Source organism: Chlorocebus sabaeus, chromosome 9 (genome assembly GCF_047675955.1).
Source record: "Chlorocebus sabaeus isolate Y175 chromosome 9, mChlSab1.0.hap1, whole genome shotgun sequence".
In the NCBI taxonomy this organism is placed as follows: Eukaryota; Metazoa; Chordata; class Mammalia; order Primates; family Cercopithecidae; genus Chlorocebus; species Chlorocebus sabaeus.
The window spans coordinates 97,210,440-97,237,943 of record NC_132912.1 but is presented as its reverse complement, the minus strand read 5'-3'; the positions used below and the strand labels follow the sequence as shown (position 1 = coordinate 97,237,943).

The 27,504-nt window shown below is 38.3% G+C and overlaps 1 protein-coding gene and 1 pseudogene across 3 annotated transcripts in view; one reads left to right on the top strand and one right to left on the bottom strand.

Moving 5' to 3' along the window:
• The window catches only part of TBC1D12 (TBC1 domain family member 12), a 141,787-nt gene that overhangs the window by 25,013 nt on the left and 89,270 nt on the right, over nucleotides 1-27,504 (bottom strand). For all 3 annotated transcript variants that reach the window (XM_038009281.2, XM_073019183.1, XM_007963613.3), the window contains exons 4-7: nucleotides 16,423-16,505; nucleotides 12,727-12,844; nucleotides 9,939-10,045; nucleotides 2,689-2,769 (exon numbers count right to left, since the gene is read on the bottom strand). In XM_038009281.2, the coding sequence (XP_037865209.2) occupies nucleotides 2,689-2,769; nucleotides 9,939-10,045; nucleotides 12,727-12,844; nucleotides 16,423-16,505 (389 nt within the window). The remainder of the gene's footprint in view (nucleotides 1-2,688; nucleotides 2,770-9,938; nucleotides 10,046-12,726; nucleotides 12,845-16,422; nucleotides 16,506-27,504) is intronic.
• Nucleotides 23,345-23,908, top strand: LOC103216294 (small ribosomal subunit protein uS17-like; annotated as a pseudogene).

Genomic DNA, 27,504 nt, shown 5'->3' with positions numbered 1-27,504 from the left:
GATATTTTATTGCCTTTGAAGTATGTGATCTCTGTGACCCATTCCCTATTCGTATATCCCTCCCCTTTTGAAACCCCTAATAAAAACTTGCTGGTTTTTGTGGCTCAAGGGGCATCATGGAACCTGCCGACATGTGATGCGTTCTGTGGACACCCAGCTTTAAAATTTCTCTCTTTTGTATTCTTTCCCTTTATTTCTCAGACCAGCCGACACTTAGGGATAACAGAAAAGAATCTACGTTGAAATATCAGGGGCTGGTTCCCCCAATAAGTAGACACCAGTGTCCATTTTTCTTCCTAGGGGTATCTGCCAGGTCTGGGTATGGGCTTAGGATCAAGCTTGCCATAGACAAAGTCACTCTGGTTGAAGGAAGAGAAACCAGAAAAGCTACACATGGCCAAATAAAACTGATGTGATAGACAGGAATCTGGAGGAGTCCTGAATGTGTACCTGGTTTTCCCTATGGGACTTTTCTGAATGCAGAAGGGCGGGCTAGAAATGCAGAATAAAATCACCCAAAGTCACAAAGTCTTGAGAGGGCCTATCATTGGAGGGAGATACCTGTAATCAAAATAGAACACTTTGGGCTGGGTGTGGTGGCTCCAAAGTGGCACCACTTTGTGGGGGCTCAAAGTGTTGTAATTCTAGCACTTTGGTACGCCAAGGTGGGTGGATCATCTGAGGTCAGGAGTTCGAGACCAGCCGGACCAACATGGTGAAACCCCATCTCCACTAATACAAAAATACAGAAATTAGCCAGGCGTGCTGGAGCGTGCCTGTAATCCCAGTTACTCTGGGGGCTGAGCCAGGAAAATTGCTTGAATCTGGGAGGTGGAGGTTGCAGTGAGCTGAGATTGCGCCACTGCACTCCAGCCCGGGCAACAGAGCGAGACTCAATCTCAAGAAAAAAAAAACACTTTTTCCCCATCAAGAAATTTGAAACTCAAGATAAACTGAGTCTATCGAAAGCTGCAACCTTGCGCAACCGAGATCAATTAATGGTTGAATTGAGGTGATAAGCCCTTAATCAAACTGCCTAACAGGAAAGAGCAGTTTTCTCTGCAGTGGAAACCTCAGCTTTGGCTTCTACATTCTTTTTATATACAGTCTAGCATACAATTTAAACATTTAAGATATACAAAGAAGCAGAAAATGTGACTTACAACCACTTTAAAGGGGAAATAAGGGGGAAAAACAGCCAACGGAGGCAGACCTGCAGATAATGCAGTATTGGAAATAATAGACGACAACACTATTATAAATATGTTAAAGAAAATATCTGGCTGATATGCGCTAGAGAAAAAAATAATAAATTTTAAAGAGAAAATAGAGGAAAAGATGGGGGAAGGAACATGGGATGGGAAGATGAAGAATTTCAATAGATAAATAGAATGTATAAAAAGAACCAAGTGAATATTCTACAGTTAGAAAGCATATCTGAAATTAAAAGCCCATTACACAGATTTAGATTTAATAGCAGACCAGATAAACCAGAAGAAAGCATTAGTGAATTTGATGAGGGATCAATAAAAATCAATGAAACTGAAGCAGAGAAAGAGAGAGAGAAAAAAAAAAGAGTTGGCCAGGCACAGGGGTTCATGCCTGCAATCCCAGCACTTTGGAAGGCCAAGGCAGGAGGATGGCTTGAGGCCAGGAGTTTCAGAGCAGCTGGGGAAACAGAGAGAGACCCCATCCCTATATGATAAATTAAAAAATTTTTTTTCAATTATATAGAATTGTATCTATCCCCTACCTCCCCTCCCAAAAAAATAAGAGTGTAAGAGGCTTGTGAAACACTGTTAAATGGTCTATTATACATGTAATTGGAGTCTAGAAGGAAAACAGGCAAGATAGGGCAGAAGCAATATTTAAAAAGGCAATGACCAAAAAGTTAAATGACACATGCAAATTATAAATATCCAGGAAATAAGAAAACAGTAATTTATGTAGACACTGCTTCTGACTGGAACTCTTCATTACATTCAATTAATTTCTACTGAAGTGCAACTTTCACCATTTATTCTTTTCTTTTGGAGACGAAGTCTGTTACCCAGGCTGCAGTGCAATGGCGCGATCTCAGCTCACCACAATCTCCGCCTCCCAGGTTCAAGCCATTCTCCCTGCCTCCGCCTCCCGAGTAGCAGGGATTACAGGCACCTGCCACCACACCCGGCTATTTTTTGTTTTTTTCAGTAGAGACAGGGTTTCGCCATGTCGTCCAGGCTGGTTTCGAACTCCTGACCTCAGGTGATCCACCTGCCTTGGCCCCACAAAGTGCTAGGATTACAGGTGTGAGCCATTTGCCCAGCCTCACCAATTATTCTTGAAAAAATATTTCAGAAGTGAATACTTACAATTTTAATTCTTATAATTTCAATGTTTCATAAAAATGAGTTTTCAAAGAATGATGAAATAGCTGCTGTCTGCCAGTATAAAACTTCTTTACCTTTTATGTACTTTTAGTTCTCCACAAATAGCTGACATAGCTAAAAGGCCTTAGGATGATACTTATGTGAACTCTTCTGTAAATCAAGTCTTTTCTCTAGCCTTGCTTACTGAAAGGGTTATTAAGATTAAGTAAGATGATATATGTAAAGTAATTACTACAGCTTCTGATACACGGTACAAAATCATGCTCAGTAGCTGAATTTTCACCCTAAAATTCTTATATAAAAAAAGAAATCACACCTTCTGTATCATTCTCTGAACTTGTTTCGCTGAAACTTTTCCACCGTTCTTTTGCTCTTGAGAGGAAGATTTCATAAAGTTCTGGAGGGAAGGGGGAGAACAAAAATTTATGAATAATAGGAAAGAAATATATTTGCAAATTTTTAATTTTTACTCTTCACCTATTACAGGTCAGGTCTCTCTGATGTAGGAAGCATCAAAAAAGTGGCAAATCTAAGTACTTGATTCTATCAAAGCTATTCATTATATACCCAGAAAGAAAGCAAATTACTGCAGAGCAATCATCCAAGTAGTTACAATATAGAATGTACGTATGAGGCAGAAAGAGATGTTTCTGCTAAGAAGTATCATTGTGGAACAGCAGAAAAAATGGTTTTTGGAGTCAATCAGACCTAGATTCAAATTCTAGCTCTGCCATTTACTATCTGAGGGACTTCAAGAAAGTTAATTAGCTACCCTGGAACTCAGCTTTCTTCATCTGTAAACCAGAGAAAAACAACACCTACTCATAGGATTACTGATGATTAAATAAGATAATATATGTAAAGCTCCCGGAACCTCCTAGCACTTCAATAGATACTAGATCTTGCTTTCTATCACTCCTGAAAGTGGTTTCTCCATCATGATATTGCTATCTAAAGATACTGATGTTTCACATAGACTTGGTGTTTGTCACCAACAAACAAAATCTCTACCCCTATCTTTTTAATTTAAGTGCCTAGTCACTGCACTCCCATATGCAGGATCTCATAAAAACTTCAGGACAGGAAAGATTTTAAAAGTTTTCTCAATTTCCAAATTTTATTTGTCTCTATTTTGTAACTAACTATTGCAGATATTTGAAACTACATAAAAATAGGACATTTCAGGGACAGAAGAATAGAAAAAAATATGTCTTGCCCAAACACCAAAGTTTATTATTGTCCAAAATAACTTTTCTTGCTTCAATTAATTCTTTTTAAAATTTTATTCCTTTGTAAAGGTAACACATGAACACGGTTTTTAAAAATTTCAAAACGGAGGCCAGGCACGGTGGCTCATGTTTATAATCCCAGCACTTTGGGAGGCCGAGGCAGGTGGATCACCTGAGGTCAGGAGTTTGAGATCAGTCTGGCCAACATAGTGAAACCCTGTCTCTACTAAAAATACAAAAAATTTAGCTGGGCATGGTGGTGCGTGCCTGTAATCCCAGATACTTGGGAGGCTGAGGCAGGAGAATCGCTTGAGCCTGGGATGTGGAGGTTGCAGTGAGCAGAGATCGCACCACTGCACTCCAGCCTGGGCAACAGAGTGAGACTCCGTCTCAAAAAAAAAAAAAAAATTTCAAAAAGTACAAAATAGTATAGAGAGAAAAATAAATTTCCTTTCCTCAGATGCGAGTGTGGTTATCAGAGCTCTAATTCTTCCAAGAATGAAAATATGCTTGCACAAGTATATACATATATATATATAATCCTTTTTTTAAAAAATTGAAGTGGCAACGTATTTCATGCACTGATCTGTATCTTACTTTGTTATATTAGAGGTTGTTCCACATTAGTAGATACAGATTTGCTGTTGTTTCTTTTAAACAACTGCATAATTTTCCAAAGTAATGACTATACCATAACAAGTATTCTTATATTGCCAAGAAGTGTATCATTATCAAATACCTGACTAGATATATTTCAAACACACTCTTACTATTCTAATCTTTTCTCCCTTCTATTTACTTTTCATTACTACTAATGGTTTGGAAAGAAAAAACTTTTTAAAAACTTAATATTCCTATTATTATTTTTTGAGACAGGATCTTGCTCTGTTGCCCAGACTGGAGTGCAGTGCCGTGATCTCAGCTCATTGCAACCTCCCCCTCCTGGGTTCAAGCAATTCTCAGCCTCCCGAATAGCTGGGATTACTGGTATGTGCCACCACATCCAGTTAATTTTTTGTATTTTCAGTAGAGTCAGGGTTTCACCATGTTGGCCAGGCTGGTCTTGAACTCCTGGCCTCATGTGATCCACCTGCCTCAGCCTCCCAAAGTGCTAGGATTACAGGCATGAGTCACCACACCAGGCAAAATTCGTATTATTTATGCCTGGCTCCATCAATGACTACATAGAAGAGATGAATATGTTAAAATTTATACATATAATTATTTGGGGGTTATTAGGTATAAAATTGTAAGTTTTAAAAAAAATTTCAAACTGGTTTTAAGACAGATAGCTTCAATATTCTACCCAAATTTTAACACTGTCCAAAAAACGGGGGGCTCACCAGACAAACCCATCAGTTTTAGAAGTCATAAAATTGATCCAATAATAAAAATGTGGTAATGCGTTTCAAAACATCAAAGGACATCTCTCCAGTAAGATTTACAGTTAAGAAGACCTGCATCTCAGTTCAATTTGATGCTTGGGTCCTCATGTCATACTTACTTTGCTTTGAATCTGCAAAGGGAGAGTTTGAAGCAGGCTTAAAGATGATACTTTGGACTTGAACAGAGAATACTTTGATTTCAGTGTATATTTTGCTTTCTGATTTTGTGACAATTATGATATTATCCATACTCTCAGCAAAATGCACTTTCACTATCATATTATCACAAATAACTGTTAGAACAATCCTTTCATATTCTCACCCCTATTTTACAGATGAAGAAAAACTAAGACTTCTAGATGTTAAGTAATATGCCCGAGGTCACAAACCTAATATATATGGTGGAACCAAGATTTGAACCGTATCTGACTGACTTTAGAGCCCTTACTCTTAGCTACTATTCTCTAATGAGTATAAACTTCATGACTAAAACAAGTCAAATTACTAAAGCCATTCAAAAGTAAACAATTAACAAAAATAAATGTACTTCAATCCAATTATAGCATCTTTTCCACACTAATAAAAAAAAAAGAGAATAAACACACATTCCATTCTTGAATACATATTTAGTGAAGAAAATCTAAAATTATGTTGGAAATAAATGACTCAGTTATGTTACAAAACTATAAATTTCAAGCTAAAAAAGAACCTTTTGATTATAGTATCACAAAACATTAACACCAATTTAACCAATATTTTAATGTCTAAGTTATCAAGATAACTCAGATTCTAAAGCCAAAGTTATCAATAAAAACTGCAAACAAAACTTCATATAACCATCAATACCTCATTATCTGTTTGCAAAATTGACTCTCAAGACTTTAAACAATTATAATATGTTCAAAAATTCTTATTATGGATTTAGAAAATCTAACTGAAAGTTCTGACTATAAGTTAAAAACATTCAATCTGTTTCAAACTCAGAAAGAAAAGGTAATCTCAGTTTATATTTGGAGAGAACAGTTAAGTCATATAAACTCTAATTTTTTCTAAGTTAAATAAAAACTTAATTCTTCCTTTAAATTCTATTCTGAAAGTTTTTAAGTTCTTTGAAATTAACATGTTGGCTGGGCACAGTGGCTCACGCCTATAATCCCAGCACTTTGGGAGGCCAAGGCGGGCAGATCACCTGAGGTCAAGAGTTCAAGACCAGTGTGGCCAACATAGTGAAACCCCGTCTCTACTAAAAATACAAAAATTAGTCGGTGTGGTGGCAGGCGCCTGTAATCTCAGCTACTTGGGAGGCTGAGGCAGGGAGAACTGCTTGAACCCAGGAGGTGGGGGTTGCAGTGAGCTGAGAGAGCACCACTGCACTCCAGCCTCCGCGACAGAGCAAGACTCCATATCAAAATAAATAAATAAATAAATAAAATAATGTTTATTACAGGAGACTTGTGAACATCAAATTTTAAAATCATACATAATCATAATATCCAAAGTTGGCACTGCTTTTCAGACAAAGGGTAAACATTTAAATTTTTGTTATAATTCTGTCCAATTATATATAATGCTGGTTGTAGAAAAGCTTTTGCATCCAATCCTTATTATTTCCTTAGAGTAAATTCTTAGAACTGAAATAAACAGTCAAAGTTTATTTGTTTGAGACCTTTGGTAAATATTTATGAATGCTTTTCAGTCATCCCTGTATAGGTAATTCTCATTCATTTTAATCTCTTTTGAGGGATGAAAAACAGTACTTGGATGTTAACATATATGTCTTTTTTATAGAATGGCAGGAAAAAATACATGTCTTTGATTTGGTTATCACAAGGAAAATGGTTAAATAAATTATAGTACATCCAAATTGTGGAATACAATGTAGCTACAGTACATATGAGGCAGACTTGTATGCACTAACATGGAAGATGTTTAAGATAGATTACAGGGTGAAGAAAGAAAGCCACAGAATAACCTTATGGCATAAATTGTGGGGGGAAAATAAAAGAAAAGCTTTAAAATTGATCATATGGGCCGGGCGCGGTGGCTCACACCTGTAATCCCAGCACTTTGGGAGGCCGAGGCGGGCAGATTACGAGGTCAGGAAATCAAGACCATCCTGGCTAACATGGTGAAACACTGTCTCTACTAAAAATACAAAAAATTAGGTGGGGGTGGTGGCGGGCGCCTTTAGTCCCAGCTACTCGGGAGGCTGAGGCAGGAGAATGGCACGAGCCTGGGAGGCGGAGCCTGCAGTGAGCCAAGATCACACCACTACACTCCAGTCTGGACGATAGAAACTCCGTCTCAAGAAAAAAAAAAATTGATCATATGTAGATGCACACTTTATGTATATAGAAAAAAGACCAGAAAGAATATACACCAAATTGCTAACAGTGTTTACAGTAGGATCAAGAATAGCAATTCAGGTGGAAGAGCAGACACTTGTACTTTCTCATTACTTTCATTTTTTTCAATAAATATAAAAAGAAAAATTTTAGAAGTAACAGTAACAATATATTATTTCTAGTATTATACTAAAGTCCTTAAGTCTTTATGTGGTGCCATTGTCTAGCATTAACATTATCATTTAGGCCAATTTAGCACATTTTATTATTAACTATTTATTTATTTATTTAGAGACAGGGTCTCACTCTGTCACCCAGGCTGGAATGCAGTGGCGCAATCACAGCTGCTCACTGCACCTCCTGGGCTCAAGTGATCCTCCCACCTCAGCCTCTCGAGTGGTGTGACCACACATGTGGGCTGCCTGGCTAATTTTGGGATTTTTTTGTAGAGACAGGGTCTCACTATGTTGCCCAGGCTGGTCTCAAACTCCTGGGCTCAAGAGATCTATCTGCCACAGCTTCCAGAAGTGCTGGGATTACAGGCACGAGCCACCATGCCTGGTCTATAAAGTATTTTACTTTCTTCTATTTGATATTATTCTAATTTTGTCTAATTTAAAAAATTTATTTATTTATTCTATTTTTGAGATGGGGTTTCACTCTTGTTGCCCAGGCTGGAGTGCAATGGTGCAATCTCAGCTCACTGCAACCTTCGCCTCCCAGGTTCAAGCAATTCTCCTGCCTCAGCCTCCCAAGTAGCTGGGATTACAGACATGCGCCACCACATCGGGCTAATTTTATATTTTTAGTAGAGATGGGGTTTATCCACGTTGGTCAGGCTGGTCTCGAATTCCTGACCTCAGGTGACCCGCCCGCCTTGGCCTCCTAAAGTGCTGAGATTACAGGCGTGAGCCACCATGCCCGGCCACATTATTTATTTATTAATTTAGAGACAGAGTCATGCTCTGTAGCCCAGGTTGGAGTGCTGCAGCAAAATCATAGTTCACTGTAACCTTAAACTCCTGGGCTCAAGCAATCTTCCCATCTAAACCTCCCAAGTAGCTGGGACTACAGGCATGAGCCACCACGTCCAGCTTCATTTTTTAAAAATTCATCAAAACTACTCTGCAAGCCAGGCACAGTGGCTCACACCTGTAACCCAGCACTTTGGGAGGTTGAGGCGAGTGGATCACTTGAGGCCAGGAGTTTGAGACCAGCCTGGCCAGCATGGCAAAACCTCATCTCTACTAAAAATACAAAAAATTAGCCGGACGTGGTGGTACACACCTGTAGTCCCAGCTACTCAGGAGGCTGAGACAGGAGGATCGCTTCAACCCAGGAGGTGGAGGTTACAGTGAGCCCAGATTGCACCACTGCACTCTGGCATGGGCGACAGAGCGAGACTCCATCTCAAAAACAAAAACAAAAAAACTAGTCTACATTTTGCTCCTATCTACCAAAGTTTAAGAAACTTAAGAAAAATAATATAACTCTTTGAAAGTCTTCTTTCTTCTTTTGTTCTTTAAAGTTTTCTCTTTTTTTTTTTTTTTTTTTTTGAGACAGAGTCTTACTCTGTTGCCCAGGCTGGAGTGCAGTAGCTCAATGTTGGCTCACCGCAACCTCCATCTCCTGGATTCAAGCAATTCTCCTGCCTCAGTCTCCCGGCGCACGCTGCCACACCTGGCTAATTTTTCATATTTTAGTAAAGAAGGGGTTTCACCGTGTTGCCCAGGCTGGTCTCAAACTCCTGAACTCAGGCAATCCACCTGCTTCAGCCTCCCAAAGTGCTGGGATAACAGGCATGAGCCACCATGCCCGGCTAAAGTTTTTTCTTTATATAGCTAATCAAGTTATAAACTTTAAAATTATTTATTCATTCATTCATTCAGAAACAGAGTCTCGCTCTTTTGCCCAGATTGGAGTGCACAGGCGTGATCTCGGCTCACTGCAGCCTCCGCCTCCTATGTTCAAGTGACTCTTCTGCCTCAGCCTTCTGAGTAGCTGGGATTACAGGCGTGTGTCACCATGACCAGCTAATTTTTTTTGTATTTTTAGTAGAGACAGGGTTTTGCCATGTTTGCCGGGCTGGTCTTGAACTCCTGACTTCAGGTGATCCACTTGCCTTGGCCTCCCAAAGTGCTGGGATTACAGGCATGAGCCACCGTGCCTGGCCTAAAATTTTTAAATTAAAAAAAAAAAAATCCCAAAATGACTGGTTTAGTTAGGTAAACAGGGATGAAAAGAAACTTTTAGCCTTCCTCCAGTATTTATGTGTTTTTTGTGCAAAAGTGGAGCCTTTTCATAATTGACTATTTTCTTTTTATATATATATATTCTCCACTGCCATGTAGAATCCCAGAAGTTTTTGATATTTGAATGCCAAGAAGATTATTGATAGTTGTAAACTAAAGGAAAACCCATAAATCCTTATATAAATTATAATAACTTATTAAATCATAACAGGTTTTGGGGGGATGAAGCATGCTCTTAAAATGACATTATATATAGTAATGGCCATTTATTTTAATGGTCACTCTACTAATCTGCTATGTGACTCTGTAGATGGCTATTTCTACATGTGGGAGTAACTGAACGTAAAATACAAACCAGGAGTGATATTTAGTTCATTTCCTACAGCTAGACTCCAAACTTTCCCACGGACACTAGGGGGCAATCCCTGCCACCACAATTCTCGAACTCTTCTTGTACTACGCCTAGAATTAAAGGAGGAGAAAAAAGGAGAAAGTTACTTTTTATACCAAAAATACTAGTTGCATGATGGATTATGTTTAGTCTATGGCCAAGTGATCAAATCATTTTTAGGACTATTGAGAATTAAGTATGTAATGCATTCTTTTCTTTGGGTTCATGCTTGCAGGCAACAACATCCTACAAGATGTATAGGATCCCAAAGGGACAATAGTAATCTAAAGGGAAATGCGTTTTATAAATGCCAATGAGAAATCAGAAATATGCAGTCAATTATTTAAAAAACAGGATAAAAGGGACATAAAAACGTGTCACCAATTCAGTACCAAAAACAAACCAACCAAGAATCTACAGTGGCTAAAGTCCTAGTTTTTGAGAAGCAGTGAAGTCTGCTAAAAAAAAAAAAACTGTCGGCTTTAAAGTCAGAGAGATCTGAGATCCAATCTAATTTAACCATTAATTAAATGTATAACCCTGGGCAAATCACTTAACCTCGCTAACCTTGAATTTCCTTATAAATGGGAGTAAAAATACATATACCTGACAAAAGTTCTAAGAATCAAATATAATTACTTATGTAAAGTGCCTCAAATAATATGTCACACTGTGCCAATATTCAACAAATTCCCAATGTACCAACTACTGTAGGCATTGCAGAAGATATCCCCAACCCTCTAGTCGAGAGGGAAGATAAGGCATATTTTAAAATATTATGTAAAAAGGCAGTAAGAAAGAAATTCTGTCATTTGCAACAACACAGATGAACCTGTAGGATATTGTGCCAAGTGTAATAAACCAGGCACTGAAAAATCAACACATAATCTCACTCATATGTGAAATCCAAAAAAGTCAATCTCATAAAAGTAGGGAGTGGAATGGTGGTTATGGGCGGGAGAGGGTAAAGTGAATGGAGAAAGGTGAGATGTTGATCAAAGGGTACAAAGTTCCATTAGAAGAAATAAGTGTTAGTGACCAATTACATAGAATGGTAACTATAATAAATAATAATGAACTGTGCATTTCAAAATTGCCAAATGAGCAGATTTTAAATGTTTTACCACAAAATACTGAGAAGTACGTGAGCTGATGGATTTGTTAATTAGCTTGATTTAATCATTCCATAATGTAAACATATATCAAAACATCACATTGCACCAGGCAGGTGGCTCACACCTGTAATCCTAGCACTTTGGGAGGCCAAGGCAGGCAGATTGCTTGTGCCCAAGAGTTCGAGACCAGCCTGGGCAACATGGTGAGACCCCGTATCTATCAAACATACAAAACTTCGCTGGACATGTTGGCACGTACCTGTAGTCCCAGCTACTCAGGAGGCTGAGGGAGGAGGATCACCTGGGCCCAGGGAGGTCGGCGTTGCAGTGAGTCATGATCGTGCCACTACACCCCAGCCTGGGCAACAGAGTGAGACCTCGTAAAAAAAAAAAAAAAAAAAACCTCAAGAAACATCACGGTAGGGTGCAGTGGCTCACACCTATAATCCCAGCACTTTGGGAAGCCGAGGCAGGCTGATCACTTGAGGCCAGGAGTTTGAGACTAGCCTAGCCAACATGGTGAAGTCCCGTTTCTACTAAATATACAAAACAATTAGCCAGGTATAGTGGCAGGTGCCTGTAGTCCCAGCTACTAGGGAGACTGAGGCATAAGAATCATGTGAATCCAGGAGGTAGAGGTTGTAGTGACCTGAGATTATGCCACTGCACTGCAGCCTGGGTGACAGAGGGAGACTCTATCTCAAAACAAACAAACAAACAAATCACACTGTACCACACAAACATATACAATTATTATTTATCTTTAAAAAGATGCTGGCAAAATAAATTTTAAATGAATAAATAAATGCAAAGGCAAGGTAAGTATATTAGTCTCAAAGTATGATGATGGGACATTTACATAAGGGAAAGATCATACATAACATATTTCCTTGATTATGAGATAAGCACTTTAAAAATCACTTTAGGCCGGGCACGGTGGCTCAAGCCTGTAATCCCAGCACTTTGGGAGGCCGAGACGGGCAGATCACGAGGTCAGGAGATCGAGACCATCCTGGTTAACATGGTGAAACCCCGTCTCTACTAAAAAATACAAAAAACTAGCCGGGCAAGGTGGTGGGCACCTGTAGTCCCAGCTACTAGGGAGGCTGAGGCAGGAGAATGGCGTGAACCCCGGAGGCGGAGCTTGCAATGAGTGGAGATCCAGCCACTGCATTCCAGCCTGGGTGACAGAGTGAGACACCATCTCAAAAAAAAAAAAAAAAAAAACCACTTTAATATTAATAAATGCATCTTATAATGCATTTACATATTTAATATTTTCTTTCCAAATAGCTATTACATCAATAGTGCATCTTACAATTGATGGTATGTTACATTAAGAAAATACAGTAACTAAAGACATTAAAAGTTTTATACATCAATTAGCATTTCAGGTGGGTCCCAAAGGATAGGTAAGACTTAGTAGACACAGAGGATGGTCAGTAAGGGAAGTAGGTGGTAGACACTGAGGGACTTACAAAAGCAAAGGCACAGACATAAATATGGAAATTTTCAGGCATTAATTAATAGTATAATTTAGCCAAAGCATAAAATACATGCTGGGAATAATAAAAATACAGAATCAGAAACAGATCTTCAGAGACAAATGGGAATTCAGGAAAAGTCTGCTTACTTACATTACTTCCCAATTGGGCAGTATTTCATTGATCCAAATTACCATTGCACTTGCAATATTTTCTTCCTGCTTAAATCGTTCTTTCATTATTCTTTTTCTTTTATGCGCTTCCTTAATTTCTGTTTAAATGAGTAAAAATTATTTCAATACAAATAAGCTAGATCAAAATCCTCTTCTCCATCTACCTAAACTCTACAAAATAGACTTTCTAAAAAAGAATATTATCATAAGAGGAAAGAAGGAAATAAGGGAGGGAGGGAAAGAGAAAGAAAGGGTGGGAAAAAGTGAAAGTAAATGAACTTGATTAACATAATTTTCTTTTCTTTGTTTTCTCTTTTTTTAGAGATGGGTCTAGCCACATTGCCCAGGTGGCCTCGAACTCCTGGACTTAAAAAAATCCTCACATCTCAGCTTCCTGAGCAGCTTGGACTACACATGTGTGCCACCATGCCCAGCTATTAACATAATTTTTAAATAACATCTCCTGTACTACTGTAAAAGTAAATGGAATAAAAAGTCAGAAAAATAATTTAAGTAGATTACTTTATCACATATTTCTATTTACACTTAACCTATGAAGTCAAATTTCTTATGAATTAACTATATAAAAAACAAACAACTGTGGGCAACTAATCAATACCTATTTTCCTACAAGGGTTTATAAATTTTCTGATATAACCCACAGGACACTCAAAAATGATTTTTTCAGTAGCACTTTTTAATATGGTGTTTCACTTTACTAATTAGTTTGAAATTTTAAAACGTCCCCCAAAACACATATATTAACAGTACATCTCTTACATTCTAAGGCAAAAGTTGGGGCAAGAAAATACCTCTCTGAAAATCAAAGGTCACAATTTCAGAAGAAGAGATGTCTCAAATGCAGAGGCAAGTGAGTCATAAATCAAAACTTTATGTAATTTTAGAACCAGTGAGGATGTCAGAGACCAGCCAGCCAAACTGTTTTCAAACTGTTTTTTCAGATATGCCTTAGAAACCATCTTGAGGGGCAAGCAGAAGGCCAAGTAAACAATCTCTACTTTCTTTTTTTTTTTTGAAACGGAGTCTCACTCTGTCACCCAAGCTGCAGTGCAGTGGCGCGATCTCGGCTCACTGCAACCTTTGCCTCCCGGGATCAAGCAGTTCTCCTGCCTCAGCCTCCCGAGTAGCTGGGATTACAGGGTCGCACCACCATGCCCAGCTAATTTTTTGTATTTTTAGTAGAGACAAGGTTTCACCATGCTGGCCAGGCTGGTCTCAAACACCTGACCTTGTGATCCACCCACTTCAGCCTCCCAAAGTGCTGGGGTTACAGGCGTGAGCCACCACGCCTGGCCAACAATCTCTACTTTGTTTTATTTGTTTTATGTATTCATATTCCATAAGATTTCTTGGGCAAAATGTTCCACTACTTTACCAACAACAAAAAAATGATGAAAGAGAAGCCTCAAAGCCCTGATTAAGCTGACCTGCCTCTCACACTTTACGCATGAGAAAACTAATATTAGGCCTGTTCAGAGTATCACACCCAGGTAGTATCAAACAAGGTTAAAGCTGTGGCCATCTGATTTCTCAGTTCAATATTTTTCCTATCATAATATGCTTTAAAGATCATCCAGTACCAAAAACTATCTTACATAGTAATCATATAGTAAAATCTTTAAAAATAAATAAAAACTTAACTGGAGCCAGTTAACACACTCTAGGGAGGTCCAGGTGGGAGAACTGCTTGAGGCCAAGAGTCTGAGACCAGTCTGGGCAACACAGAGATACACCATCTCTACAAAATAACTTTAAAAAAATGAGCTGGGGCTGGGCATGGTGGCTTACGCCTGTAATTCCAGAACTCTGGGTGGCCAAGGCAGGTGGATCACTTGAGGTCGAGTTTGAGACCAGCCTGGTCAACATGGCAAAACCCCGTCTCTACTAAAAATACAAAAATTAGCTGGGCCTGGTGGCAGGCACCTGTAATCCCCGCCACTCTGGAGGCTGAGGTGGGATAATCACTTGAACCCAGGAGGCGGAGGTTGCAGTGAGCCGAGATTGCGCCACTGCACTGGAGCCTGGGTGACAGAGTGAGACTTTGTCTCAAAAAAAAAAAAAAAAAAAAAAAAAAGAGCTGGGTGTGGAGGCATGCACCTACAATCCCAGCTACCAGGGAGGCTGAGGCAGGAGGATTGCTTGAGCCCAGGAATTTGAGGCTGCGGTGAGCTCTAATTGTATCACTGCACTCCGGCCTAGGCAACGAGCGTGACCCTGTCTCTAAAATAAATACATACATAATAAAAAACAAAAACTTAGGCTGGATGTGGTGGCTTACACCTAAAATCCCAGCACTTTGGGAGGCCGAGGTGGGTGGATCACTTGAGGTCAGGAGTTTAAGACCAGCCTGGCCAACATGGCGAAACCTGTCTCTAAAAAAAAATACAAAAATTAACTGGGCATGGCGGTGCACGCCTATGGTCCCAACTACTTGGGAGGCTGGGGTGAGAGGATCTCCTGAGCCTGGGAGACTGAGGCTACCATGAGCCAAGTTCGCATCACTGCACTCCAGCCTGGGTGACAGAGCAACACCTTGTCTCAAAAAGATAAAAATAAGCAATAAATAAATAAATAAAAACGGAATTGGATATGTCAGAAATATTTCGAATTCTGTATAGTAAACTACACTCAACTAATGTTTAAATAAGCAAGCCTTTTAGAAAGATATAACTAGCCTTATATATCCTATTTTTACTTAACATTAAATAAATAACTTCATTTCCAAAATAAAACCATAAAGCAGAACTGTATACCATTATAATGTTCCATTCACTGAAGTAAAAGGAAAAAATATCATTTGTTACTAAGGTATTAGATGTTAAGTCTAAAAATGTATACAGCTGTGCAATATCTTCTAAAAATGTATGTTTATCCTGAAATAACAACTGTCAGGAAATAAACACTGTTAAATTATCCTGATATTATTTTTTTGGTTGGAGAAGAGAATGAATGAATAAATAAGTAAATTTATACACACAAGAGTATGCATTTATGTGCCTAATCAAATGACACAATTGGGCCTCTGGAGAGACTCTGTAAGTCACAAAAGAGTAAGTTTCAAATCATATTCTCATAGTCATATAGAAAGTTAAAATTAAATTATAAAATAATTAGAAATTATTAATTATAAAATATAAAAATGGTAAAAAGTGAAATTCATTAATAGATTCATGAATTATCTTTATATTTATAAACTCAGATAGTAGTAGTCCAAGTTTTATGACTGTAATCTCAAGATTCCTCCTATTAGTTTTGTAAAAGTACATGCAGAAAAACTATGATCCTGGTATGTCATTTTATTCCTCCTTTAGAACAAACTTAATTATAAAAATAGTAGAGAAAAATAAAAGCATGGGCAACATGGTAAAACCTCATCTCTACAAACAATACAAAAATCTAGCCAGGTGTTGTGGCACGTGCCTGTGGTCCCAGCTACTTGGGAGGCTGAGAGGTAAAAGGACTGCTTGAGCCTGGGAGGTCAGGCTACAGTGAGGTGTGAGTGCACCACTGCACACCAGGCTGGGCAACAGAGCAACTCTGTCTCAAAAAAAAAAAAAAAAATTCAGTATCATCTTGAAGATAGACTTGATGAATTTTACCATCCATCTTCCTATTAAAATCAGAAAATTATACCATTTGAAGTTAAATTTTATACCTCGTTTTTTAGCCTCAGCCACCATCTCATCATATTCTTGTCGGTGACGTAAAGCTTCTTCCACAGATTTGGCAGGAAGATTTCTGGAAAAAAAAATGACTTAAGTCAAGACAATTTTAAAAGATTAACTTTAAACTTATTAACTTCTTTCTTTTTACACCAAGATACAAAGAATTTCTAAACTAACTTCATTTCATACATTAAGAAAGTAAAAGGCTGAAAAGAACTATGCATTTTAGAACAGAATCAGAATCCAGGTTGTTAATATGTGGTGTGTGTTTGTGAATGTGTGTATTTCTATGACATGTGTATATAAGTTCATATATATTTAAACATTTCAGATTTAAAAAAATAGATATGGGGTCTCACTATGTTGCTCAGGCTGGTCTCAAACTCCTGGGTTGAAGCGACCCTCCTGACTTAGCCTCCCAAAGTGGTGGGATTACAGGTGTGAGCCACTGAGCCCAGTCCATTTCAGATTGCAGTCAATATTTTTAGGTTATTTGTTAAACCCACTTAGTGGAGTCTTCTTTAGCCAACTTTTTTCAGATATAATTTTCATATAATAAAATGAATAAACATATTTTAAGAGTAGTTTGATGAGTCTTGACAAATGCATATACCTGTGCAGCTAACCAACCAATCAAGATATAGAACATTCCCATCATTCCACTAAGTTTCCTTGTGGTAGCCCAATACTTACCCTCCTCACAAAATTACTTCTTTGATTTCTACCACTATAGATTAATTTGTTTCTTCTTCAAGAATTTTATAGACTCTTGTGTCTGTTTTTTTTGTTTGTTTGTTTTGTTTTTAATTTACACTGAAGGACTAATGTCTGGCTTCTTTTGCTCAGCACAGTTTTGAAAATCATTCATGTTGTTGTATTAGTAATGTATTCCTTTTCATTGCTGAGTAGTATTCCATTTATCCATGTGGGTGGACACTTGGATTGTTTCCAGATTGGGGCCATAATTAATAAAACTACTATAAATATTAACATCAAGTTTTTGTGTAGACATTTGCTTTCATTTCCCTTAGTTAAGCAAAAGTCTTGGGTTATATAGTAAATGTGGATATACCTTTACAACAAATTGTCAAACTGCTTTCCACTAATTAGAGTTTTAAGGCAACATTTTAACTAAAAACTGGATAATCCATAATTTGCATACATAGTAATCCTCCCTCATCCTTGGGAGTTATGTTCGAAGACCACCAGTGGATGCCTGAAACCTCATACAGTAAACAAACCCTATATATACCAGGTTTTTTCCTATAGATACATAACTATGATAAAGTTTAATTGAGATTAAGTTAGCCCAGCACAACATGTTGCCATCAATTGGAACACATTTTTGTTCAGATCTTCCACCCACAAATTTAACGCCTTTTCAATCATAACTAAACACCATGCACTATGGCAGTAACTTCTGCAATTTAAGGTGCGATAGTAACACTAGTATAAATTTCTTTTTCATTCTTCACAATTTCATGGATAGAAGATTGATTCTTACCATAGATCTTAGCAACTTCAGCATTTTTTTTCTTATTAATTTGAGAACTTTCACCTCTTTGCTTAAAGGAGGAACTTTAGAGCTTCTCTCTGGCATATCTGAATTGTCAGCACCACTACTCTTAAGCTTTGGGGGCATTATTAAATAAAACAAGGGTTCTTTGAACACAAGCACTGTAGTGTCACTAACAGTCAATCTGACAACCAAGAAGGTTACTAAGTGAACTACCAGGTGGGTAGTGTATATAGCTCAGATAAACTGAACTCATGTCCCTGGCAGGATGGAGCAGGACAGTGTGAGATTTCATCACGCTACTCAGAATGGCACGCAATTTAAAAATTAAAAGTTATTTCTGGAATTTTCCACTTAATGTTTTCTTTTTTTTTTTTTTTTTTGAGACGGAGTCTTGCTCTGTCGCCCGGGCTGGAGTGCAGTGACCGGATCTCGGCTCATTGCAAGCTCCGCCTCCCGGGTTCACGCCATTCTCCTGCCTCAGCCTCCCGAGTAGCTGGGACTACAGGCGCCCGCCACCTCGCCCGGCTAGTTTTTTGTATTTTTTAGTAGAGACGGGGTTTCACCGTGTTAGCCAGGATGGTCTCGATCTCCTGACCTCGTGATCCACCCGTCTCGGCCTCCCAAAGTGCTGGGATTACAGGCTTGAGCCACCGCGCCTGGCCCACTTAATGTTTTCAAATCACAGTTGACTACAGGTAACTGAAATTGCCTTAAGCAAAACCGCCGATAAGGGGTAACTACTACACTGTATTTTGGTTTATCAAATCAATGGCTTCACAGAGTCAGTGATTTAGATATAAAAAATACAAAAAGAAATACACTGCTATATTGCCACTTACCCAAATATAATCACAATAATGTCCAGTTTTAGGAGTTAGTTTTTGCTTTTCGACAGGCTAGTGTGGAAAAAGGTATGTGACAAATTTTCAAATTATAAATTCTTCCTCCTCTTCTCAAATTAGTCAATTGATCAGGTAAGTTGTAGGAGGGAGGAATAAAAGTTAAGACTTCTGCTTCAGGCTATAATGGAATAAAAGAAACCAGGTCTACCCTTTCCCCTTAAATAATTAGAAAAAAAAATAGACAAAATATATTAAACTATAGTTTCCAGACAACAGACACTGGGCAGCACAAGACAGTGATCTTTTGGAGAAAAGAAATAAGCAAGGTAACCCTACAAGTACCTGACATTTCCAGGTCTCAGTGGTCCATCAATCCTCCTAACATGAGGAGACAGTTTAGAGTTGGAGAGTCCAAGACAGCTAAAAGTTACAAATCAGAAAACCAGAAAAGAAGGGAGCTGCAGAAGAGTCCTCTCAAGGTTTTGGCTGAGTACTGATCTGTGCATGTGTGTGATTAAACTACGGCCAGAGAAAGAATCACCAGAAAAAAAAAAAATAGGACATTCTTAAAGTTCACACAAGACCAGCCAGAGTGGAAAGACCTCCTGACAGACAAGAATACTAAGTAGAGTCCTTAGAAGAATAATGCCTCAGTAGTGAGGACAAATTATTCCTAAATTAAAAGCTATTCTGGAACCACTCTAACAAAGATTAGGTCAAAAGGATCAAACCATTTCCAAAAAACTGCAAACCAGACTAAAGCCAAAAAGTATCCAAAAGAACACACAAAAAAGTCCAGCATCCACCTATATGTAAACCACAATGTCTGAAATTCAATAAAAACAGAGATGTGAAGCAGAAAAACATAATGCATAATGAGAAGAAAAATTAATCAACAGTCACAATATAAAAATGTCACAGATAATAGGATTACAACACAAGGATGATAAAATAGCTGTTATAAATACACTACAGGCATACCTTACAATATTGTGATTTGCTTTACTACATTTTGCAAATATTGCATTTTTCACAAATTGAAGGTTTGTAGCAACCCTAATGTCAAGCAAGTCTATCAGTGCCATTTTTCTAACAATGTGCTCATTGTGTGTCTCTGTCTCACATTATAGTAATTCTTGTAATATTTCTTTTTTATTTTTTTCTTTAGAGACAGAGTTTCACTCTTGTCACCTAGGCTGGAGTGCAAATGCGTGATCTTGGCTCACTGTTACCTCTGCCTCCTGGCTAGTTTCAAGCAATTCTCCTGCCTCAGCCTCTTGAGTAACTGGGGTTACAGGTGCCCACCACCACGCCTGGCTACATTTTTTGGTAATTTTAGTAGAGATGGAGTTTCACCATGTTGGTCAGGCTGGTCTCAAACTCCTGACCTCAGGTAATCTGCCTGCCCTGGCCTCCCAAAGTTCTGGGATGACAGGGGTGAGCCACCGCGCCGAGCCAATTCTTGCAATATTTCAAACTATTTCATTATCATTGTATCTGTTATGGTGATCTGTGATCGGTGATTTTTGTTGTTACTATTCTAATTGTTTTGGGGCACCACACACAGTGCTAACATAAGATGGCAAATTTGTGTGCCAAGGCAAACATGTGTGTCTTACTGCTCCACAGACTGACCATTCCCATCTCTCTCCATCTCTTCAGGCATCCCTATTTCTTGGGATACAACAACATTGAAATTAGGCCAATTAATAACTCTACAATGACATCTAAGTGTTCAGTTGAAAAGAAGAGTCCCGTATCTCTCAATTTAAAATCAAAAGCCAGAAATAAATGAGTAAACTTAATGAGGAAGGCATGCCAAAAGCCAAGATAGGGGGGTGAAGAAAGATGGCAGAACAGAAGCCTGCACCAATTGTACACTCTGCAGGAACACCTAATTTTAACTATCTGCATACAAGTAAGCACCTTCATTAGAACCAAAAATCAAGCGAGCAATCACAGTACCTAGTTTTAACTTTATATTGCCCAAGAGGCATTGAAGAGGGTAGGAAAAACAGTCTTAAGTTGCCAACACCACCCCTCCCCCCACCCCCGGCAGTGGCTTCTTGGCTAGGAGACAGAACCCACGCACTCAGGGGAGGAACAATACAGTGACTGAGGAATTTTGCATTGAACTTAATGCTGCCCTATCACATGGAAAGCAAAATCATGCTGAACTCAGTAAGCACCTACCCACAGAGGGACCATTTCTAACAGCACTAGCCCAGAGGGGAAGCGCCCATCCCAGAAGCTGAAACTTGAGTTTCAGTAAGCCTTGCAATCACAGGTTAAAGTGCTCTGGGATCCTAAGTGAACTTGAAAGACAGTCTAGGACACAAGGACTGCAATTCTTAGGCAAGTCCTGATGCTATGCTGGACTTAGAGCCAGTGGACTAGGGTAGTACATGGGAGGTCGAGGTGGGCAAATCACTGGAGGTCAGGAGTTCGAGACCAGTCTGACCAACATGGTAAAACCCCATCTCTACCAAAAACATAAAAAATTAGCCAGGTGTGGTGGCATGTGCTTGTAATCCCAGCTACTCGGGACGCTGAGGCAGGAGAATTGCTTGAACCCAGGAGGCGGAGGTTGCAGTGAGCCGAGATCACACCACTGTACTCCAGTCTGGACTATAGTGCAAGACTGCATCTCAAAAAAAAAAAAAAAAAAAAGACTCCTTGGGCCCTGAATAACAAACAGCAATACCCAGTGGTGCAATCTCAGCTCACTGTAGCCTCCGCCTCCCATGTTGAAGTGATTCTCCTGCCTCAGTCTCCTCAGTAGGTGAGAATACAGGTACGTGCCACCTTACCCGGCTAATTTTTGTATTGTTTTTAGTAGGGACAGGGTTTCACCATGTTGGCCAGGCTGGTCTGGAACTCCTGACCTCAAGTGATTCACCCACCCTCAGCCTTCCAAAGTGCTAGGATTATAGGCGTGAGTCACTGTACCCAGCCTACTATTAAGTAGAAATATTAAACAATGACCCAATAAAAAAATAATACCTACAACAGCTTTTCAAGACATAGGCAGTAAAATAAGACATAAAGACAAATAACAAGTTGGCCATTATGGTGGTTCCCGCCTATAATCCCAGCACTTTGGGAGGCCATGGCAGAATTGCTCATGCCCAGGAGTTCGAGATCAGCCTGGGCAACATAGTAAGACTTCATCTTTACTTAAAAAAAAAAAAGAAAGAAAGAAAGAAAAAAAAACCAGCTGGGTATGGTGGCATGCACCTGTAGTCCTAGCTACTTGAGAGTCTGCGGTGGGTAGATCAGCTGATCCCGAGAGGCCACAGTGAGTGATGACTGCACCACTGCACTCCAGCCGGGGCAACAGAGCAAGACCTTGTCTAAAAAAAAAAAAAGAGAAACAACAGAAGTTTAAAAAGAAACAACAAAAGTTAAAAAAAAAAAGTGAAACAAAGCAGGAGGATGAGGTTGAAGTGCAAAGTTTGTATTAGTTTTCTTTTTGCTAGTTTGTTTGCTTAAGAAATCAATGTTAAGTTGTCATCAGTTTAAAATAATGGGTTATAAGATAGTATTTGCAAGCCACATAGTAACCTCAAATAAAAAAAATTTGACAAATAACACAAAATAAAAAGCAAGAAATTAAATCATACCACCAGAAAAAAAAAAAATCACTTTCACTAAAAGAAAGACTGGAAGGAAGGAAGGACGAGAAGACCACATAACAACCAGAAAACAAATAACAAAATGGCAAGAGTAAGTTCTTACTTACCAATAACATTGAACGTAAATGGACTAAACTTTCCAATCAAGAGACAGAGTAACTGAATAGATTTAAAAAAAAAAAAAAAGACCCAATGATATGATGCTCCAAGAAATACACTTCACCTATAAAGACATATACAGACTGAAAAGAAAGAGAGAGTAAAAGATATTCCATGACAATGGACACCAAAAAGGCAAAAGAGTAGCTATACTTACGTCAGACAAAATAGACTTCAAGACAAAAACTATAAAAAGAGACGAAGAAGGTCATTATATAATGATAAAGGGGTCAATTCAGCAAGAGGATATAACAATTGTAAATCTATATGCACCCAACATTGGAGCACCCATGTATATAAAGCAAATATTATTACAGCTAAAGAGAGAGATGCACCTCAATACAATAATAGTCAGAGACTTCAACACACCACTCTCAGCACTGGACATATCTTCCAGACGGAAAATCAACAAAGAAACATTGAACTTAATTTGCTCTATAGAACAAACAGACCTAATAGATATTAACAAGATACTTCATCCAATGGCTGAATATGCATTCTTCTCCTCAGCACATGGATCATTTTCAAAGATAGACCATATGTTACTTCCTTAGTTAAGGACAAACCAAGTCTTAAAACATTCAAAAAAATGAGATAATATCAAGCATCTTCTCCAATCACAATGGAATAAAATTAGAAATCAGTAACAAGAGGAATTTTGTAAGCTATACAAACACATGGCAATCAAACAATATCCTCCTGAATGACCAGTGGGTCATTGAAGGAATTAAGAAGGAAATTTAAAAATATTTTGAAACAGTCCTTTTTCAGGCAGCCGGGAAGATGGCGGACATTCAGACTGAGTGTGCCTACCAAAAGCAGCCGACTATCTTTCAAAATAAGAAGAGGGTCCTGCTGGGAGAAACTGGCAAGGAGAAGCTCCCGCGGTACTACAAGAACATCGGTCTGGGCTTCAAGACACCCAAAGAGGCTATTGAGGGCACTTACATTGACAAGAAATGCCCCTTCACTGGTAATGTCTCCATTCGAGGGCGGATCCTCTCTGGTGTGGTGACCAAGATGAAGATGCAGAGGACCATTGTCATCCGCCGAGACTACCTCCACTACATCCGCAAGTACAACCGCTTCGAGAAGCGCCACAAGAACATGTCTGTGCACCTGTCCCCCTGCTTCAGGGACGTCCAGATTGGTGACATTGTCACAGTGGGCGAGTGTCGGCCCCTAAGACAGTGCGCTTCAACGTGCTCAAGGTCACCAAGGCTGCCGGCACCAAGAAGCAGTTCCAGAAGTTCTGAGGCTGGACATCGGCCCGCTCCCCACAATGAAATAAAATTATTTTCTCATTCCCAAAAAAAAAAAATTTTGAAATAAATGTTAATGGAAATAAAACATAGCAAAACCTATGAGATACAGCAAAAGCAACACTGAAAGGGAAATGTATAGCTATAAGTGCCTACATCAAAAAAGAAGAAAAACTTCAAATAAGCAACCTAACAATGCATCTTAAGGAACTAGAAAAGCTAGAGCAAACCAAATCCAAAATTAGTAAAAGAAAAGAAACCCAAAAATTAGCTGAGCATGGTGGCACATGCCTGTAGTCCCAGCTACTCAGGAGGCTGAGGTGGGAAGATGGCCTGAGCCTGGGAGGTCAAGGCTTCAGTGAGTCATGTTCATGCCAATGTACTCTAGCCTGGGTGACAAAGTGAGACCATGTTTCAACAACAACAACAACAACAAAAAAAAAGAAGAAGAAAAAAGAAAAAGAGCACAAATAAATGAAACTGAAACAAAGAAAACAATACAAAAGAACATAACAAAAAGTTGGTTTTTTGAAAAGAACTTTTCAAAAACTAAGAATTTTTTTTTAGTTTTTTTTAGTTTTTAAGTAATTAGAAAACTAATTACAAACTTTAAAATTTTGTTTAAAATTGAAACCTTTAGCCAGACTAAGAAAATAAGAAGACTCAAATAAGTAAAATCAGAGATGAAAAGGGAGACATTATAACTGATACCACACAAATTCAAAGGATTGTTTGTAGTTACTATTAGCAACTCTGTGCCAATAAATTGGAAAATCCAGAGAAAATGGATAAATTCCTAGACACATACAACCTACCAAGATTAAATCATGAAGAAATATAAAAACCTGAACAGACCAATATCAAGTTACAATGGAACAAAACATTTAATTATGGAGTTGTAATTAAAAGTCTCCCAGTAAAGAAAAGCCCAAGACCTGATGACTTAACTGCTGAATTCTACCAAACATTTAAAGAAGAATTGAACTGACAACAATGCTACTCAAATTACTCTGAAAAATAGAGGAGGGAATTCTTATGAACTCATTCTATGAGGCCAGTATTACCTTGATACCCAAACAAGACAAAGACACATCAAAAAAAAAAAAAAGGAAAACTACGGGCCAATATTCCTGACAAATATGGATGCAAAAATCCTCAACAAAATACTAGCAAACTGAATTCAACAATACATTGAAAAGATAATTCATCATGACCAAGTGAGACTTATCCCTGGAATGTAAGTATATTTCAATATATGCAAATCAATCAATGTGATACATCATCTCAATAGAAAGAAAGACAAAAACCATATAATTTCAACTGATGCTGAAAAAACATTTGATAAAATTCAACATCCCTTCATGATAAAAGCCCTCAAAAAACTGGGGACAGAAGGAACATACCTCAAAATAATAAAAGCCATATACAACAGACCCGCAGTATCATATTTAATAGGAAAAAACTGAAAGCCTTTCTTCTAAAATCTGGAACAAAACAAGGCTGCAGATTTTCACCACCATTATTCAACATAGTACTGCAAGTCCTACCTAGAGCAATCAGACAAGAGAAGGAAATAAAGGGTATCCAAATTGTCAAGGAAGAAATCAAATTATCCTTGTTTGCAGATGAGATAATCTTATATTTGGAAAGTCCAAAGACTCTACCAAAAAACTATTAAAAATTATAAACAAATTCAGTAAAGTTGCAGGATAAAAAATAGAGACAAAAATCAGTAATATTTCTATATGCCAACACTGAACAATCTGAAAAATAAGAAAGTAATCCCATTTACAATAGCCACAAATAAAATTAAATACCTAGGAATTAACCAAATAAATAAAAGGTCTTCTTTTACTTAAAACAATAACAACTGTAAAACACTGATAAAAGAAATTGAAGAGGACACCAAAAAAATGGAAAAATATTCCATGTTCATGGATTAGAACAATCAACATTGTTAAAATGTCCATACTACCCTAAGCAATCTACAGATTCAATGCAAACCCTATCAAACCACCAATGACATTCTTCACAGAAATAGAAAAAACAATCCTAAAATTTGTATGCAACCAAAAAAGACTGAAAATAGCCAAAGCTATTTTGAGCAAAAAGAACAAAACTGGCCAGGTACAGTGGCTCACGCCTGTAATCCCAGCACTTTGGGAGGCCAAGGCAGGCAGATCACCTGAGGTTGGGAGTTCGAAACCAGCCTGGACGACATGGAGAAACCCGGTCTCTCCTAAAGATACAAAATTAGCTGGGTGTAGTGGCCTGTAATCCCAGCTGCCTGGGAGGCTGAGGCAGGAGAATCGCTTGAACCTAGGAGGCGGAGTTTGCAGTGAGCCGGAGATCGTGCCATTGCACTACAGCCTACAAGAGGGAAACTCCATCTCAAGAAAAAAAGAACAAAACTGGATAAATCCCATTATCTGACTTCAAATTATACTACAGAGCTACAGTAACCAAAACAGCATGCTACTGGCATAAAAACAGAAACATAAACCAATGGACAGAACAGAGAACCCAGAAACAAATCCATACATCTACTGATAATCTGTCATTTTTGACAAAGGTGCCAAGAACATACATTTGAGAAAAAACGGTCTCTTCAATAAATGATACTAGGAAAATTGGATTATCATGTGCAGAGGACTAAAACTAGACCTCTATCTCTCACCATGTATAAAAATCAAAACAAATAGATTAAAGACTTAACTCTAAGATCTCAAACTATGAAACTACCAGAAGAAAACATTGGGGAAACTCTCCAGGACACTGGACTGGGCAAAGATTTCTTGATTAATACCTCACAAGCACAGGCAGCCACAGCATAAATGAACAAATGAGATCACATCAAGTTAAAAACGTTTTGCAAAGCAAGACAAACAAAAACAAAACCAATAAACAGAATGGGAGAAAATATGTGCAAACTACCTGTCTGACAAGGGATTAATATAACAACTAGAATACATAATGACCTCAAGCTTATATATCCACAGGGATAAATCTAAAAATCCAATTTAAAAAATGGGTAAAAGATTTGAATAGACATTTCTCAAAAGAAGACATACAAATGGCAAACAGCCATATTCAAAGGTGCTCAACATCACTGATCAGAGAAATGCAAATCAAAACTACAATGAAATATCATCTCAACCCAGTTAAAATGACTTTTATCAAACAGGCAATATCAAATGCTGAAGACGACACGGGGAAAAGGGAACCGTTGTACACTGTTGGAGATAATGGAAATTAGTACAACCACTATGGAGAACAGTTTGGAGGTTCCTCAGAAAACTAAAAATGGAGCTACTGCATGATCCAGCAATCCCACTGCTAGGTATATACCCAAAAGAAAGGCAATCAGAATATCAAAGAAATATCGGCACTGCACTCCCATGTTTATTGCAGCACTATTCACAGTAGCCAAGATTTGGAAGCAACCTGTGTCCATCAACAGACGAGTGGGTAAAGAAAATGTGGTTCACAGGAGGTGGAGGCTGCAGTGAGCCGAGATCGTGCCACTGTACACTATACTCCAGCCTGGAAGTCAGAGTGAGACTCTGACTCAAAAAAAAAAAAAAAAAAATATATATATATATATATATATGTGGTTCACATAGACAATGGAGTATTATTCATCCACAAAAAGGAA